Here is a 16427-nt window from a genome sequence, read left to right as displayed (position 1 = left end):
GGAAATGGAGATCCTTGAACCCCATCCTGGAAACCTTGCACTGAACCCTTCTGCGGCGCACACGCTATAGTGATTCTCAGAATGCGCTCCATCAGCACCGAGGGAGGTGGAGGGGGGTCCTTGTATCCCACCCTGCTCCAGTGCGACCCAGCTTGAACCTGCCCGGGATCCACCACTTCCCATGGCCACCCACCCTCCTCGGGAATCGGGGTGGGACCCAGAAAACTTTTCAATGAGGTCACAGGGCGTCCCTAACTTAGGGCAGCCCAGGTCCCCCTGGTGAGAGCTGGCTCCCATGACGTGTGTCCACAGCCAGCGAGGACGTCGTGGCCGCGCAAGGTGTCGCGTTGGCTACGCGGCTACGTGGCTCTGTCCCTGTGGGCTCTTTAACCCCGACCACCTTCCTCCGGGGCCTCGCCAGGCTGGGGGGCAGAAGCCTGCCTGCTGGACCTCACAGCCCCGGCCTGCTAGCGACGATGCTGTCACTCGCGGCCGTCGGCCGACCAGACTTCCTGGCCACGGCCGACCTGGGCTGTGCCGTCCTCTCCTTTCCGTCCAACATCTGCTACCTCAACACGCAGGACGTGCAGCTGGCGATGCCATTCGCATTCCTGCCGTGGCGCCCTCTGTCCTGTCCGCGGGGGCTGGCCTGGTGGCCGTCGGGGACAGCGGCCCTGCCTGGGCACGTCTGGGGAGCTTTGCGAAACCAGGCGGTGTCAGGCAGACCAGCTGACAGCCTGGCCTTCGTCCCGCTGCCGGCGTTCGGCGTCCTGCTCGGCGTCCAGCGGGCCAGGCAGGCAGCTCCTACCCAGGGGGCGCGGCCTCCGCTCAGCTGGTGGTTCCTGGTCGCCCTAACCACCATCGCCCTCCACCTCCCCTACCACAAGGCTCTCCTCCAGCAGGCCAGGCTCGAGCTGCAGAGAGACGGAGGCTCCCCCAGGGACGAGCCGCTTGGGAACCTCGCGGAGCTGGCCCTGCCTGGGGAGAGCTGTGCAGGCTCCCGGCCACCCTCCTCCCCACAGCCGTGTGGCTGGGCCCTGCTGAGTGTCGGAGCATCTCTGGCAGAGGTGCAAGCCGGGCAGGCCGGCAACAGCTTCCCCTTGAAGGGGCTCTAGTAGGAGCCCCTGCCCGTGGACATAAGCCACACAGGCCAGCGGGGGACTCTCCCAGCCCTGCAGAAACCCAGAGCGGCGCGCTGAGAGCCAACAGGGATGCGGCTGTCCGGAAGGTGCTTACTGAAAACGAGCTTTATGGCTTTCAACTCCGTTTATACAAAAGCATGACACCTTAGCCCAAACCAATACTCACACCTGAGGCTGGTGTGGGGCGTGAGTGCGGGCTGACACCTGACCAGGTGGAAGGTTCTAGCCTGTCTGCTGGCCACCATCTCTCCCCTACCCCAACCAAAGGGCAAGGAAGGAATCTTGAAGATAAAAACATTACTCAAATAACTTTATGGGCTTGTCATACCCTGGCCCTGAACGGTCATGGCTGGTTGACCTCCAGCTCTGCCAGGAAGCAGGGGCCGCACAGATCTCAGCAAGAACAAACATTGGTTTTGTCTTTTTAATGTAGCATCACTGGGGGTCTGAGGACATCACCCACAGGCACAGGTGTCCAGCACTAAGACGACGGGTGTGAGCCCGTGGTGACCATCGCACACCTGTCATGCTGTCCGTGACCCGGCGGACAGCGGGGGCCCGTCACCAGGAGCTCTGGATAGACCGGCAAAAAGCCGTTTCAAAAGCCTCATCTGTTCTATTCGACAGTACGTGCAGAAAGGCTAGTAACACAGGAAACATAAAAATCCAAGGGAGGTAATTAGTCTCATTCCAAGGCTACATCCATCAGTCTCACTGCGTTTACATCATGGTTTTCTTGGTTGAGCAGAGAACAGGGACACGCCAAGGAAAGGCATCTTTCTGGCTTTATGAAACCTCTACCTTTGACAGCTTCGGTTTTTAAATTTTTTATTAAGGCCTTGCTTTTTTAGTTTTTAGATTCACAACAAAAATACGAAGAATTTTAAAATTTTGCATTTATCTCCTGCCCCCAAACAGGCACAGCCGTCCCTCTCCAGGTGTCACGACTGATGAAGCGGCACTGACACACCTCCACGGCCCCGGTACAGCCTCTACACTGGGGCGCACTGGGTGTATAATGACATCTACTACCTCTCTGTCACTTACTCACATATTCGTGAAACCTCTACCATGGACCCCATGCAGCACGCCCACAAGGGACAGAGCTGGGGGTCAGGGGTGAGCCGCCCCCCGACCCAGACCATCAGCAGGACACGCAGCGTCGGCGCCGACGTGGAAAGGCTGCTTCTTCGTGTGACACACTTACCACCAGATGCTGGATGTGACATTTTCCTTGCTGAGCCGTCCTTCCAGAGCACTGGCTCTGTCTGCCTGGGCGGGCAGGGCTCTCTGGAGAGCTGTGCTCGGGCTGTTAGTCGGGGCGCAGAGCAGCCTCATACGCGGGTCCATCCTAGGGTCTCCGCGCACTGTCATGACTGCTCACAGACGGTGCGGGGCTAGAACAGGCCGCCTCTGGGGGCTGGGGCGGCAGGGGAGGCTTCAGCCTGTGGCTCCAAGGACGCTCGTGCCCCGCAGGCAGATTCAGCCAGAGTCCAGGGGCTGCTACCCAGACCCGGCCCCTCCCCGCCAGGACCGTGCTCAGCCTCCCAGAAGCCCAGCCCTGTACCCCCAGCGCCCAGGAACAGCCCCTCCTGGCCCAGGGGCAGGCACACAGACTCCCCAGCCCACCTCCCTTCAGGTCCACCCGCTGCTCGGCCTGTGGTGCCAACACCTGAGAAGAGCCCTTTCCTAGAGTCCATCCAGTTTTCTACGGTGTGTGGCAGGAGTGCAGGCCAGAAGGGAAAGGACCTCAATCAATCAGTTCCCAGTAACAGACGCCAACGGCTTGCCAGCTCCCTGAAGAAACGGCGGCCAAGCCTGGAGGAGCTGCTCACGCTGCGTTTCTAAGTATGTCGGCTAAAGGAACCATCTTAGGAACCGCCACAAGAATGTAAACTGGTGGCTCCCAAACTTTCTTTTTAGCAGCAGGAGCCTTTCTTTAAACAAAGCCTGAGACGACAAAGGGCTGCTCTGGCTGGAGGGGGGGCGGGGCTGACCGCTGGAAGGTCGAGGCCCCCAGCCCCCCCACCCCGTCCCCGCCCCCGCGGCTCTGCCCCACTCAGCCCGCATCCTGCACCCCGTGAGGACACACAGAGCCGGAGAGAGAGCTCCAGAGCCAACCGAGAGCTAAGCAAACACACAGGCTCTCTGGCGGCGGGGGGCACCTGACTCCAGGAGAGGGTGTGTGGGATAAAGCGGGGCTGACGGGGTGGGAAGCCACCTCCTGGGGCTCCTCGCCCCTCCCAGGACACTGCTGGGGCCACTAGCATGGGGCTGGGACAAGGACCTGGGCCTGCAGCCTGGCCTTCTAGAGCATTCCACCCAGAGCCCCCAGGGACGGGACAGCCCCTCCCTGGGCAGACCCCTGTTCCCGTGCCACCGGCAGGTCCTTCTCAAAGGCCAAAAGGAAACGTCCAGGAGGCTCCTGGCAACGGCACAGAGGAGCCAGCTGCCTGAGAGTCAACACAAGCCGGGCCCCAGGCCGCTGCCTCGAGTCGTAAATACCGTAAATACCGTGGGGCCATGCGCGCAATGGGCGCCTGTGCTGGGGCTGGGGAGCAGCAAACCCTTCCCACGGGGCTGCCCTCCGGGAAACGGCCGGGCCGCAGATACGCCGGCAGCTGTCGGGCACACGCACTTGCGCACGTGCAGGATCGGGAGTCGCGACACCAACAGGGGCATGACGGCTGTGTCGAGAGGCGAGGAGCCCGGTGAGGGGAGCGCCAGCCGCGGCTCCGGCCGCCCCGCCCCGCAGCCCCACACAGAGCAGAGAGCTGTGTGAGGCGGGGCAGGGGCGGCGAGGGGCACCACCCAGCTGCTGACCCAGTTCGGGGATGGACAGGAAGATCCCAAGAACTGCAGTTCTGCCCCAAGATGAGCACCCTTCAGGCCAACGGTCAATGTGGGAGGCTCCCGGCGAGGAGAGGAGACCTCGGGCTCGGAGGCCCTCAGATGGGCCGAGCCCCAGCTCCGAGGCCCCGGTACCGTTCCTTCTGAGCTCGGTTTTCCCATCAGTACACAGGGATACCGCCTCACCTGACAGGGAGCTCAGGGAGGGTTCCGAGACGGTGGGCGCCACGCTGCCCAGTGCGGAGTAAGCGCTCTTTCAAGGCTGGATGTTAAAATGTACAGACGGGCTTCTCGCCTCACGAAAACGTCTACGAGGCCTCTTGGGCCCTGCCCGTGCGAACATCAACTGGGGTTCAGTGGCCTGACGCCCCCCCAACACCGTGGGCTGGCCCTCACGCTGACCAGCTGCAGGAGGGTTGACCATTACTTACCCACCCGGGGCCACGAGAAAAGGGGGCCCGCGGCCTAGCGGCCCCAGGTGAGTTCGGGAACACACGGACGAGAGGCGGGGCTGCAGGGCGTGTGTCCCGCCAGGAGGGAGCGGCTGTGCTTCAGTGACGTGACTCGGCTATTTCAGGGTCTGAATTTGTGTTTTAGTCGTTTATTTAACTCAAGGGGAAACTGTACTTTCTCATGACTCACTGCTCTCAAAATGGTGTCTCCAGCATTTCTAGTGTTGAAGCCATCTTGCGTGTGTAGCTGGCCAGAAACAGGTCTAAAATCAAATCAGCCCCATTTATGTGATCGCGCCATTCTTTAAAAAGCGAACCTATTAGAAGCACAGCTGGAAAGAACCCTGAACACTAGTACTTTTCCATAAAAAATTCAACACTGTCTTCTGTGGAAACGTGTACATTTCCCAAAGGATGTTAAGTCAGCATCGCTCAAAAAACACCTTCAAGCTCACGCGCACTCAGCTGGGAACAGAGCAGAAGGTTCGCAGCGCGCTGACCCCGGGGCTCAGGGATCCCGCCCTCGCCCCACACTCCGTCCCACCAGGCGGGGGCTCACACTGCAGCGGTGTGCTTCGTTCCTCCACTCGGAGTTCAGTCTCACAGCTTCAAAAACCAACGAGGTGAAAACAGGGACACCCAAGAGGAAGGTAGGAGCTGGATTAAAATGCAGTGCTCATGACAACCACGCAACTCTCCCGGCGGGCCTGCAGCGCTCTCAGCCCCGAGCTGAGCGTGTCCGGGGACGCTTGGGGCGGTTTTGCCAGCCTCTCCAGGCCGATGGTGACATCCATCCGCCGGCAGGTGGGGTGCATGGTCAGTCGGCACTGGAAGTGGGGTCAGGCCGGTCCTGCCGGCACCAGGGCAGGCGCACAGCGGGAGGGCGGGAGCCCTGGCGAAAAGAGGGGTCTTAGGCAACACCTGCAGGACAGGCACCTCCAGGGACTTCGGGAGCAAAGGGAAGGGGAGCGGAGGCTACTCATCTACCCGACTCTGAGCTCACCTGCCGAAAATACCTGCTACTTGCTGGGTTTACATTTCTTTCTACAAGTGTCTTGTGAAACTCCTAGGTGAAATTCTCTATGTATAATTCACATACTACTCTCCGAACTTAGGAAATCTAGTTTTAGTTTTAAAGGCAGTCCATTGCTAAAACAAGCAACAATATGTAAGCTTCACCAAAGGATGACAGATTTTTATCTAAAAGATAAGACCCATTTACAATCCCTTCAAACTTAAAAAGAGGTTTGTATCAGTGGGTAAAAAAAAGCTGTTCAACTGGAAACTTCCCTGAAGACTCTTTGGTGGGACTGAGCTCAGTGCCAGAGGGGGAGAAAAAGGCCCAGCAAAAAAGGGGTTACATCCGGACCTGTGGGAGGTGCCCGCCCGCCAGCCGCGGGCCTATAAAGCCTGCCTGCGGCCGCCAGGGGCCAACCATCCGACAACCGCCGACAACCGCCCGGGCTGCCTGCCGAGGACAACGGGCTGGCCTCCGGAGCCTCCACGCTCCTCTCTGGCGTCCCGCGAAGGTCCCGATTCCACTCCCAAGTCCAGAATCGCTGCCGCCCCCAGCCGTGAGCGCATCCCGGAGGCTGGCTGAGCTGCCCTCCCAGGGACGGGGGACGGGTCTGCTCAGAGGACACACGCAGGTGGCCAGCGGCAGCCGCGCAGGTAAGCGTGACTGACCCAGGCTCTGGGTCTGTGTTCGGGTCGGCACCGGGACGTAGACGGGCCGGGCAGACAGGGCTGGATGTCTCGGCTGGGCGCAGCACAAGACGGCGCACAGCCAGAGCAGATGTGCACAGACCGGGCACGTTCAGTGAGGGCGGCTCAGCAGGAAGGGTCTTCATGACGCTGGCTGAAAACAACGCTAGCTGCTTTCCGTCCTGTTTTGTTCAAACGAGCATCTTCTCCAAGAAGATCGCCAGGGCTCTGACGGTGGCGCGTCACTTACTCCCTCAATGAGGATGCCCGCCAACCCGAGATTAATTTAATACACAAAAGATACCTCATAGATCTGGCCAAAATGTGGTTCATTCTTCTAGCTCTGGACAAGCAGTGGCAATCTGAAACAAAATGATACCTGACTGCTTTATACTCAACTTTCTATTTGTAAATTCGTGGCCAACTTTCATGAGGAAAGTGTGTCAGCAGTAAGATTCATGCTTATCTTTTCATCAAACCACCATGAAAACAGCATTGGTCAAGGATCAAAGACCCATTTACCCGGGAAAGAAGTGACGGCCAACACCTAACGAGCACAGGGGAGGGCAGGTGTGTCTCAAGGGCTCTGCTCGCCTTGGAGTTTCCTGAGAATCAGTCCAAAACTTGCCAAAATTCCCACGTTTAAAAAGCAAAACAAATACTCTAAGCGGTTTTTACAGAGAAATTTAAAAACAGAGGTTTTAAACATTACAGATGGAATCTGAGAACAATGGCATTTATGTGGTTCAAATTGGGAATACCTACCAAAGATGAATAAAGAACACAACACAACTAGTAAAATCCAGTTTATCAACCCCAGTGAAGCAGAGATTATTGAACCCTTTTAAAATAACTGACACCAAGGTCCCGATCCATCTCTTTCCTCCTTTTTTTTTAGAAACTCTATTTTCAAGCAATAGGTCAGTAAGCACCTGCTGCTCTGGCAACTTTGAAAACGCTCCCTGGCCACCTCCCAGGAGAGGCAGAAACTCTCCAAGGTGGTCACTAAGGCTCCTCCGCCCCGGCCCTGCTGACGGGGCTACCCCACAAAGCTGGGGCCACCTTGCCGCTCCCCAGCCGTGATGCCCGAGACCGCAGATCCTGCCCAGGGTGGCCCGTCAACGCCGCAGAGCCTCTGGGGAGCGCGCTGAGCAGAGCCTGTGTCAGGCCGAGCGCGTGAGCGGCCACCAGGGCGAGACGGTCAGAAGCAGAGGTCTTGGAGGGTTGCTCTCCCCAGCCTCCAAGTCACAGCGTTTCCAGGTTGCAAACAGCAGTGGAGAAATACATTCGGTTTTACAATAATTTGTCAAAACAGTTAAAAAAATTCAAATCTTATTTCCTAAAACAATGACCACCTTTATTTCTCATGTTCTCTCATTCCATGTTCTGAAAACAGTTCCGTGTTCGGCACCCAAAGTTAGGGTTAGCCGAAAATGCTAGACTTCTTTGATCTGTATTATTGCAAGAAAAAAACCTCTGCTCCACCTCTCACCAAGCGTGCTGGGCCCGCTCCCTTCCAGAAAAGGCCGCTTTTCCCCTTCCCGTCTTGGTTCTCTTCCAGCAGCCACCGAAATAAAACCATTTCGTCTCCTGACCACAACCCTCCTAAGGCTTCCACGCGAACATCCAGCCGTGCGCCCTTCTGAGCTGCGTGCAGGGGCCTGAGCACGAGTCACCGCCAGCTGCACTCAGACCCACTGGCCCTGGGAGCCCTGGGGAGAGGACACGGGCCGTGTTCTGCGCTTGACTCCCCTGCTCCAGCACAGGGCCGGCCGGCCCTCCAAGCGGAGGGGACACGTCCAGGCCTGCCCCGCGCGCTCGTGTGCTGCACCCGTCCCGCATCATCAGCAAGCCCTGGAGCCGCCGGGCTTGAATCCTCTGCTCTTGCTTCCCCAGGTGCCCGGGAGTGAGGGGCTCAGGTGTGGCGTGGACACAGCCGCAGACCCAGAGGCCAGGCAGAAGCACAGGCCAGAGCGCAGGCGCCGACCTCCACCTCCGGTTGCACAAGTGCCCCTGGGGCCTGCTCCGCTTTTCCAGATGCCTGGCTCGATTCCAAGAGCATCCCCTTTCCTTCTCAAGAGGGATTTCCTGTTAAAAAACGGTTTCTGGGAGCCTTGCGGCAAATCCTGAGAGGCCGGCTATCCCTCCGGGCGCCCGGCCCAGCATGGAGACGCCGCCGGGCGCCTCCAACGGCTCCTCCAGCGGCCTCGGCCTGCCCCGCGCGCTGGCCAACAGCTCGGCCGCGCTCTCGGAGCAGCAGCAGCGCGCCGTCGGGCTCTTCCTGTCCTGCCTCTACACCATCTTCCTCTTCCCCATCGGCTTCGCGGGCAACCTCCTGATCCTGGTGGTGAACATCCGCTTCCGGGAGAAGATGACCATCCCCGACCTGTACTTCACCAACCTGGCGGCCGCGGACCTCGTCCTGGTGGCAGACTCGCTGATCGAGGTGTTCAACCTGGACGAGCAGTACTACGACATCACCGCGCTCTGCACCTTCATGTCGCTCTTCCTGCAGGTCAACATGTACAGCAGCGTCTTCTTCCTCACCTGGATGAGCTTCGACCGCTACCTGGCTCTGGCCAAGGCCACGCGCTGCGGCCCGTTCCGCACCAAGCCCCGCGCACGGCTGAGCTGCGGCCTCATCTGGATGGCCTCCGTGTCTGCCACCCTGGTGCCCTTCACCGCCGTGCACCTGCAGCACAGCGAGGACGTCTGCTTCTGCTTCGCGGACGTCAGGGAGGTGCAGTGGCTGGAGGTCACGCTGGGCTTCGTGGTCCCCTTCGCCATCATCGGCCTCTGCTACTCGCTCATCGTCAGGGTCCTGGTGACGGCGCACCGGCACCATGGGCTTCGCCCGCGGAGGCAGAAGGCTCTGCGCATGATCCTGGCCGTGGTCCTGGTCTTCTTTGTGTGCTGGCTGCCCGAGAACGTCTTCATCAGCGTGCACCTGCTGCAGCGTGCGCCACCCGGGGCCGGACCCTGCCAGAGGTCCCCCCGCCACGCGCACCCGCTGGCCGGCCACGTGGTCAACCTGGCCGCCTTCTCCAACAGCTGCCTCAACCCCCTGGTCTACAGCTTCCTCGGGGAGACCTTCCGAGACAAGCTGCGGCTCTACCTGGAGCAGAAGACCAGCCTGTCCGCCCTGAACCGCTTCTGCCACGCGGCCCTCAAGGCGGCAGTCCCGGACAGCACCGAGCAGGCCGAGGTGAAGTCCAGCAGTGCCGTGTAGGGGGGTGGGGTGGGGTGGGGTGGTGTGGGGTGTGCGGGAAGGGCCGGACACTGTGCCCCGCGCGGCCCTAAGGCACCCTCCCGCTGGCCACTCACACACAGAGCTGTCCATCCATCTGGGTCATGAGCACGGGGCACGGACCCCCGCACACACTGGATCATGTGGCAGACGTTTCTGACACCGCCAACGAGAGTGAAAAGGAGGGGGACACTGGGACGTGCCATAAATTTGCCATTTTAGAGGAACAGAACTCACGCAGCTAGCGTGAACTGGAGGTGGCGGAACACTTTCCGCGCCTGCGTGTGTGTGTGTGTGTGCATGTGTGCTAAGTGGGAGGACGCCGGGTGCCCTGCACCTCCTGCCAGCCTGGGGAGGGACGCTGCTGTGCGCCTCCTGAAGGGCAGAGTGAACGCAGCGGTAACAACAATGACAACGCAGACCCCTCTCGTCAAAACGTAAAAAAGAAAACCAACTGAGTCTGGGAATGTCCAGTCTTTGTCAATAAAGTACAGCCATGCTGCTTCTTCCGAATTCTCCACCTGAGCAGCTCCCTAAGGGGCCGGGGGGGGGCACTCAGAGCCCCAGCAGCAGGACCACCCCTTCCTCACCAAGAAAAAGCTCCCCAGCGTCTGGAGGCGCCCTCACTGCCCGGAGGACTCTGGGGACTCCAGCCCACGCCCCGGATGCTCCTGGCACCTGGACGGTGCCTGACACGGGTGCCGCACGCTCTCTGGGCGCCAGGATAATCTCTACTGCGAACGCATCACACAGCCTCGCTCTTCTAGCAGTTCTGCAGGGCTGGGCCCCCTCCTCCCCAGAAGCACCACCAAGACGGGGCGCGGCTGGCCTCGCCGGGAGGACGGTGAGCAATGTTTAAGTGACAGGAAGCGAGCCATTTTTAGTTTTAACAGTTCTCGATGAGTGCAAACCTCCGACAGAGTGTCTGTCCCAAGGAAATATCTGCGTTCAACAAGCGCCGTCTCCAGCGGCTCAAGCCCCACCGAAGCCTCGCTTTCCACACAGACTCGCATCTTCCGAGGTGAGAGCTGTTATTAAGTTCCCTGACCCCCGCAAGTCCCCATCGCAGGAGCCCCAGCACTGAGGGCTCCATCAAGTGCACACTTGCTCTCATCTCCGCTGGGAGGGTGGTGATGGCCAGGACAGGGACAGACAATGTGTTAGTGAACGAGGCCTGTCCCCGACCCTCCAGCAAACCCAGGAGGTGCACGCGCGGCCCCAAGAGTCTGACTTGACGGCTGGAAACCTTAAGTAGTAACGACACAGCCGGGAACCAGGCCCCCTCCCTGTGTGCTCGGCTTCCCCTGGTCTCCAACAGGTAGGAGCAAACCACGCGGAAGCCATGCAAAGCCACCCGAGGTCATAGTCCCCGTCCTTCCCCAGAGGTGCCCGACATCAGGATATCTGGGTGGGAACTGCGTCCGATCGAGGGCCCAAAGTGTTGATCAGGGATGGGGCAGCCCTCACTCCGTGGCTGGCTGGGTGTTCACAGAACCACCCCCCACCCCCGCTGGCTAATCAGAGGCAGCTTCCATCCCGCAGTCCCTGGTTCACCTGAGATCACAGAGCAAACCTGTCCTCCTCACACCTGACACACACCCAAGCAAGCACCGAGGCCTCGAGAGCTCTGTGGGCAGAGACATGAGTCACACAGGCCCCCGCACAGCACCTGCCACTCAGCTCTGGAAGCCCATTTCCTGACCTGCAAAACCAGCGGCACAACGGCTCCGAGGGCCCAGCGGGGGGAAGGCAGGTACAAGGCAGAGGCCCCGACTTAACCAAAAGGGGTTCTTACTGAACCAGAGGCTGGACCCGGTGCTCCCGGAGTCCCTTCTCACCCGAGACCCTAGAGCCCTGGCTCCGGGGGCAGAGCCACGATCAGCGCCCCCAGCGGGCTCCGAGCACACACAGCCGCCCGCCGGCGCGCACACATCCTTCCCGGGCGTTTATCTGAGAGCGGAGGCTGGTTTCACGATTTTCGCTGGAGCAGCACAAGGTAAAGTCAAGGCGTCCGACAGCTTTGCTGTTTCCTGGTAACCCCGCTCTCCTGGGCAGCAACGCTCTCCGAACCCCACCAAGAGCACAGAAGTGGAGAGCAGCCAGCACGGAAGGCACGGTGTCAGCGCCGAACGCGACTTCCTAACGTCCTCTGTACTTAGTAACTCACTCCCCCGAGCCTGGGAGGGCCCTGGCGGGAGGGCTGTGTACCCACCCCGTCGGAAGGAAGGCTGGGCCCTAACCTCCCTCTTGGCCGGGGTGTTGGGGCACCTCTGAGACGACCCTAAACCACCATGACCGAGCACATTAGCGAGGGCGCTGCCCTGACGGACGCGGAGACGGGAGGGGGAAGGGCAGGCGGCGAGCACCCGTGGGCGCGGGTGGGAACTGGAGTTTGGGCTTCAGCCCCAGTGTCTGTGGCGGGAACGTGCACGGGGGCGTGTGGTGTGCGTGTGCCTGCTGGGCGTGAGCACCTCAGACGCGGATGGGGTGTGTGCGGACACACTGCCACGGGCACCTGTACCTTCTCCAGCCCACCCTGCCCAGGCCTGGGCCTCCAGCACCCATACCCTCACAGGAGGCAGGCGCCTCGGGGTCCTGGACAGGGTGTCCTGCCAGGAGGCGAGAAGCATCCGGACAATGACAGGGTCACATCACCAGGACACAGGGACCCAGCTCAAGGGTTCCCACTGGACGACCTGGGCAGTTTGAGCATCGAGATCATTAGACGGGTAAGTAACCCTCAACTATTGAAAAATGAGAATCCACGAGTCCATCCGGTAACAAACATAAATATCACCTACATAAACTAAGCAATGAAGTAAATACAAGAACCCACAGGAACGAAGGAAGGACTGAAGGGAGGAGCGAGTGACTAGACGGGAAGGACCCTGCTCAGAGCAGAGGCCGGCTGACTGGTCCGGCAGAGGGTCCTGGAGGGCTCGTCACACACGACTGTCGCGCAGCCTGGGACAGGCGAGACCCCTGACGTGGCTAAAGCAGGGGCACTCGCTGGACCAGGAGCAGGATGCCCGACCGCTTTACCGCGGGGAACAGTGACCAACAGCACAGAGATGGGACGGCCCGCAACTCGCGGCTTCCGAGGAGCCCACCCGACGGGAGTCCAGACGCAGACCCCAGAGCAGGGAGTGCATCCCCACGTCCGAATCTGGGATCACAGCCAGAATCTAATGGGGGGGAAGCACCACCCGGTCCGAAACAGGGACAGGAGGCAGCCTCCACCCACAACACCACGTCACGAGAGACAAAGGAGGCGGAGGGCTGCTCCAAATTAAGGGACGGTCAGGAGACGAGCATCAACCAGAACGTGGTCCTGGGGAGGACGGTCCCAGGAAGAAAAAGTGCTACAAGCAGGGGGTCAGCTGGTGGAAGTGGACCCCCCAGTAGACTAAAGTATCACCTCGACGCTCGACTCCCCGAGACCGAGGGCCACGCTGCCACTGGGGGAAGTGAGGTGATGCCCTCACGCTAAGGGGACACACACAGAGCGAGAACGCATGAGCACTTTAGGCGGCAAAGCAACTGGGACAAGCGTGTGCAGTGTCAATTCCATGCTGGGGTGCACACTCAAAGGGGTCGGAACAGACGCTCCAACAAGTACTGTGCACGAGTGTCCACGGCAGCTCCCATCACAGTAGCTGGCGGTAGAAACAACCCAGCTGTTCATCCACAGGTGAACACAACTTGGTCCGTCCACACAGCTCCTTGGCCCCAGGAGGGCATGAAGCACTGACACCTGCTGCAACACGGGGGAGCCCTGAACACACAGTGCTCCGTGAGAACCAGTCAGGAAAGGACCGCACCGGGTGAGTCCGCTGACGTGAAACGCCAGAGCTGGCAAATCCGCAGACAGGAAGCAGGAAGTGGGTGCCCGGCGCTGGGGGACGGGTGGGCAGGGGCTGCAAACGGGCACAGGGTGAAGCAGGCGTCTCTCGTTAGTGACCCTGACGGCCACACCGCTGGGAGCCCCTGAGAATCACCGTCGCACCCAAGTGCAAAGGGTGCGGGGACCGCAGGCAAGCTGCACCTCAGGGAAGCTGCTCCTGGAAAGAACCGGGCGCAGTACTGGGTCCCCTCCCACGCTGCCTGCCCCGGCGCAGTACTGGGTCCCCTCCCACGCTGCCTGCCCCGCTGGACGTTCAGCCCTGCAACACGCCTCGATGCCACCGTCCGCTTCTGCCCACAGAGGGGAGACAGCCTGAAAACGTTAAGGTTTAAGCCGTCTGGAATCTGAGAAGCTTCCGCTAACGTGTACTGCAAGCGTCCTCAATAAAGTTCTCTCTTCTTCCTTACTGCCTAGTAATTCAAGTTTTCTTTTCTTTTCCACAGTGGGAAACTAAGCATCTGGGGTGTCTTTTGATATGTTTTTAAATCAAAAATAAAGGGAAAAAGTCTTCAGTAAAAACTACAGCTGAATTTACTAGGTCACGCTCCGGCGCTTCATCAAGCCACGAAGGCCGGTTTTGTCCCTGTGACGACTCTCTATGGGGCACCCAGGGACCTGCGGGCTGGCAGTGCGGCCAGCACCCGGGCAGGGCCAGGGGGGCATCCCTCACCCACCGCCTCCCCAGGCACCCCCAGCTCTCTGCGGCACGAAGGAAGGGCGCGAGGGCAGAAGGGTGCGGATCGACCGGGGCGCTGGCACCGGGGCAGCCTGCTCAGAGCCCCGGGAAATAGGCACGTCCCAGCTACTCCTGTGCCACTTCCTCGCCAGCGACTTCCTGTCTGTGATAGAGCGCGTCCTGAGCCGGGGCGCGGCGGCCGCACAGAGCGCCTCCTCTCCGGCCAGGTGCGGTGTCTGTCTGAACACCTCCTGCATCAGTCGTTATCACAGAGGCCTGCCTGCCACGCACCCTTCTGGGGCATCACCGAGGCCTGTCTGAAGATGATGTTGGCACTTAGCCTCGCAGCTGGGGGGACTCCAGGGACAGTGGAAAGGGGGCGGAGGAGGGCAGAGTCACCTGCGCCAACCCCGCTCCCCACTGAGTGCCCACCAGCCTCCTGGTCAAAGGTGTCTGAGCCTCTGAGCCCACCTTGCCCGCTGGCACAGCCTGCATCAACCAGCAGGCCCTCAGGGAACGGCTGTGGGTCCCCAGGAAGTGGGGACAGTGGCCATCAGAGCAGGACCCGCCCAGGCTCCTCAACAGCAGGCGCTGGGGCCGACACAGCACCACGAGGCCTGGAGAGCCTGGGAAAGGCTCTTCCGTCCAAGGACGCTCCACGCGCCCCACGGGCACCTGCTGGAGCCTTTGCCTTCAACGCCCAGTTCAGTGTCATCAGAAAAGGTCAGTTGCTCTGAGTTCATCTGATTTTTGCCAATGTCCAGTGGGTGGGGATCTCATCCGGGAACAAGGGTTTTAAAGGCCAAAGGAACAGAGAACAAAAGTGGATGAAAACCTGACTGTAATTCTAAGCCTTTATAAGTGGGTGGAATCGATCTAAAACTTATCACAAGAAATCAGCTGTAGGGAGTCCTGGAGAGTCCAGTTATTAGAAAGAGCGCCGTCCCCGTCTGTCCAGGGGGCTGGCCCCGAGTACAGTGGACATCAGATACGAGGTCTCTGAAGAGGGAACAGACCCTTCACGCAGAGTCCCTGTTCCCGCACTGCTCCCTCTGCCTGGACCCCACTACTGCACTCTCCCACCTCCTGCCGCCTGGGCTCCGGGAGAGGGTGGGCCATACCCTGGTCTGGACAGGGCTCTGCACGACTCGGGCCTCCTGTACGGGCTGGGCCCCTACATGGAGGGAGCCTCGGTCCCATGCTGGACCGCCCCCCCCGGACACATGTGGGTCCCCCGCCCCCAGGAGACTCGGGCTCTTCCAGGGAGGTCACAACAAACTCCCACAGCCAACCAGACAGGAGGTGGGCCCCACCCCCTGCTCAGAACATTCAGTCTTCAGCAGATAGGACAGTTTTCTTTGCCGACTCAACAATGTAAACCGCCCAGAAATGAGGAAAATCACAGCAGCCACGGTTTCAGGTCGCTAGTCTCACCCTTCACAGAGTCAACAGCACGGTTTTGTCCCTGAAGCCACAGCGCAGAACTCTCCCCAGGGCGGCTGCCGTACCTTCCCTGGGCGTGAAGAGTGGCTTGCAGGGCACGTCCCGCTGAGCAAGTCCAGTGCGGTCCCCCGGAAGTCCCATCATCCCACCCTGACAACCGTGGTAACCTCTGCACTGGGCAACATGTGTAAAAGTCAGCCCCTTAAAGACATGGAAAATCGGAAAGGCCAGGGTCTCCCAGACCAATTTCTGGAAGAAAGCTTTAAACGGGATGTGAGTGATGGAGTGTGAAGCCACCACAGGCCTAGCTGGGAAACACCATTAACAGTTTTTCGAAAGCAGCGGCTGCGGGTGGGCGTGGGGGAGGGGGAACTGGATGAATGCGTCCAGCGGGTCCAAGGAGGGGACGCAGAGAGCAGGGAGAGGCCGCTGCGGCGAGTGGGGCGGGGCTTGGACCAGGAGGGGGGCACTTGGCGTGGTGAGGGCGGCTGGACTCTGGGTACATTCTGAAGTCAGCAGGGCTCGGCAGGACGCCCGGATGGAAGAGACGTGGAACATGAGAGACAGAAGGACAGACTGTGTGGTTCTACTCACGAGGCTCCGGGGGAGTCAGGGTCACAGAGGCACAAAGTAGAGGGTGGGGGCCAGGGCTGGGGGAGGGGAGGGGGTGTCCGTGTTTCATGGGGGCAGAGTCTCCGTTCGGGAAGATGAGAAAGTTCTGGAGACGGACAGTGGTGACGGCTGCACAACAGTGAGAGTGTACTTAATGCCCCCGAACTGGACTCTGAGAAATGGCTAAAGTGGTTGATTTGATTACGTTATGCATATTTTACCAGAATAAAATCAAAAAGAATAGAGACAAGGGTGTTTGCCTGAGCAGTGATGTTGCCGTTATTTCTCTGGGGAAGGTGGTGGATGGAACGCTCGGGGAGATGGAGACCTGGATTTTGGGCAGCTAAGTCTGAGGTCACGGTTAGGCACCCAGGCGTCCGCCAGAGGGGCGAGGCTA

The 16427-nt window shown here is 60.0% G+C and overlaps 2 protein-coding genes across 2 annotated transcripts in view; one reads left to right on the top strand and one right to left on the bottom strand.

Annotated features, from left to right (window-relative positions):
* The window catches only part of C16H7orf50 (chromosome 16 C7orf50 homolog), a 97423-nt gene that overhangs the window by 49808 nt on the left and 31188 nt on the right, over window positions 1-16427 (bottom strand). The window lies entirely within an intron of this gene.
* On the top strand, window positions 2941-9378 carry GPER1 (G protein-coupled estrogen receptor 1). Its single transcript, XM_004268989.4, has 2 exons — window positions 2941-6115; window positions 8045-9378. Exon 2 carries the CDS (start codon window positions 8313-8315, stop codon window positions 9375-9377), a length of 1065 nt encoding a protein of 354 aa, XP_004269037.1. The 5' UTR covers window positions 2941-6115; window positions 8045-8312; the 3' UTR covers window position 9378.

This window comes from Orcinus orca, chromosome 16 (assembly GCF_937001465.1).
Source record: "Orcinus orca chromosome 16, mOrcOrc1.1, whole genome shotgun sequence".
NCBI classification, from domain to species: domain Eukaryota; kingdom Metazoa; phylum Chordata; class Mammalia; order Artiodactyla; family Delphinidae; genus Orcinus; species Orcinus orca.
This window is presented reverse-complemented; position numbering and strand designations above follow the sequence as displayed.

Coding starts and splice junctions, on each gene's coding strand:
- GPER1 (XM_004268989.4), top strand. CDS start 8,313: ATGGAGACGCCGCCGGGCGCCTCCAACGGCTCCTCCAGCGGCCTCGGC.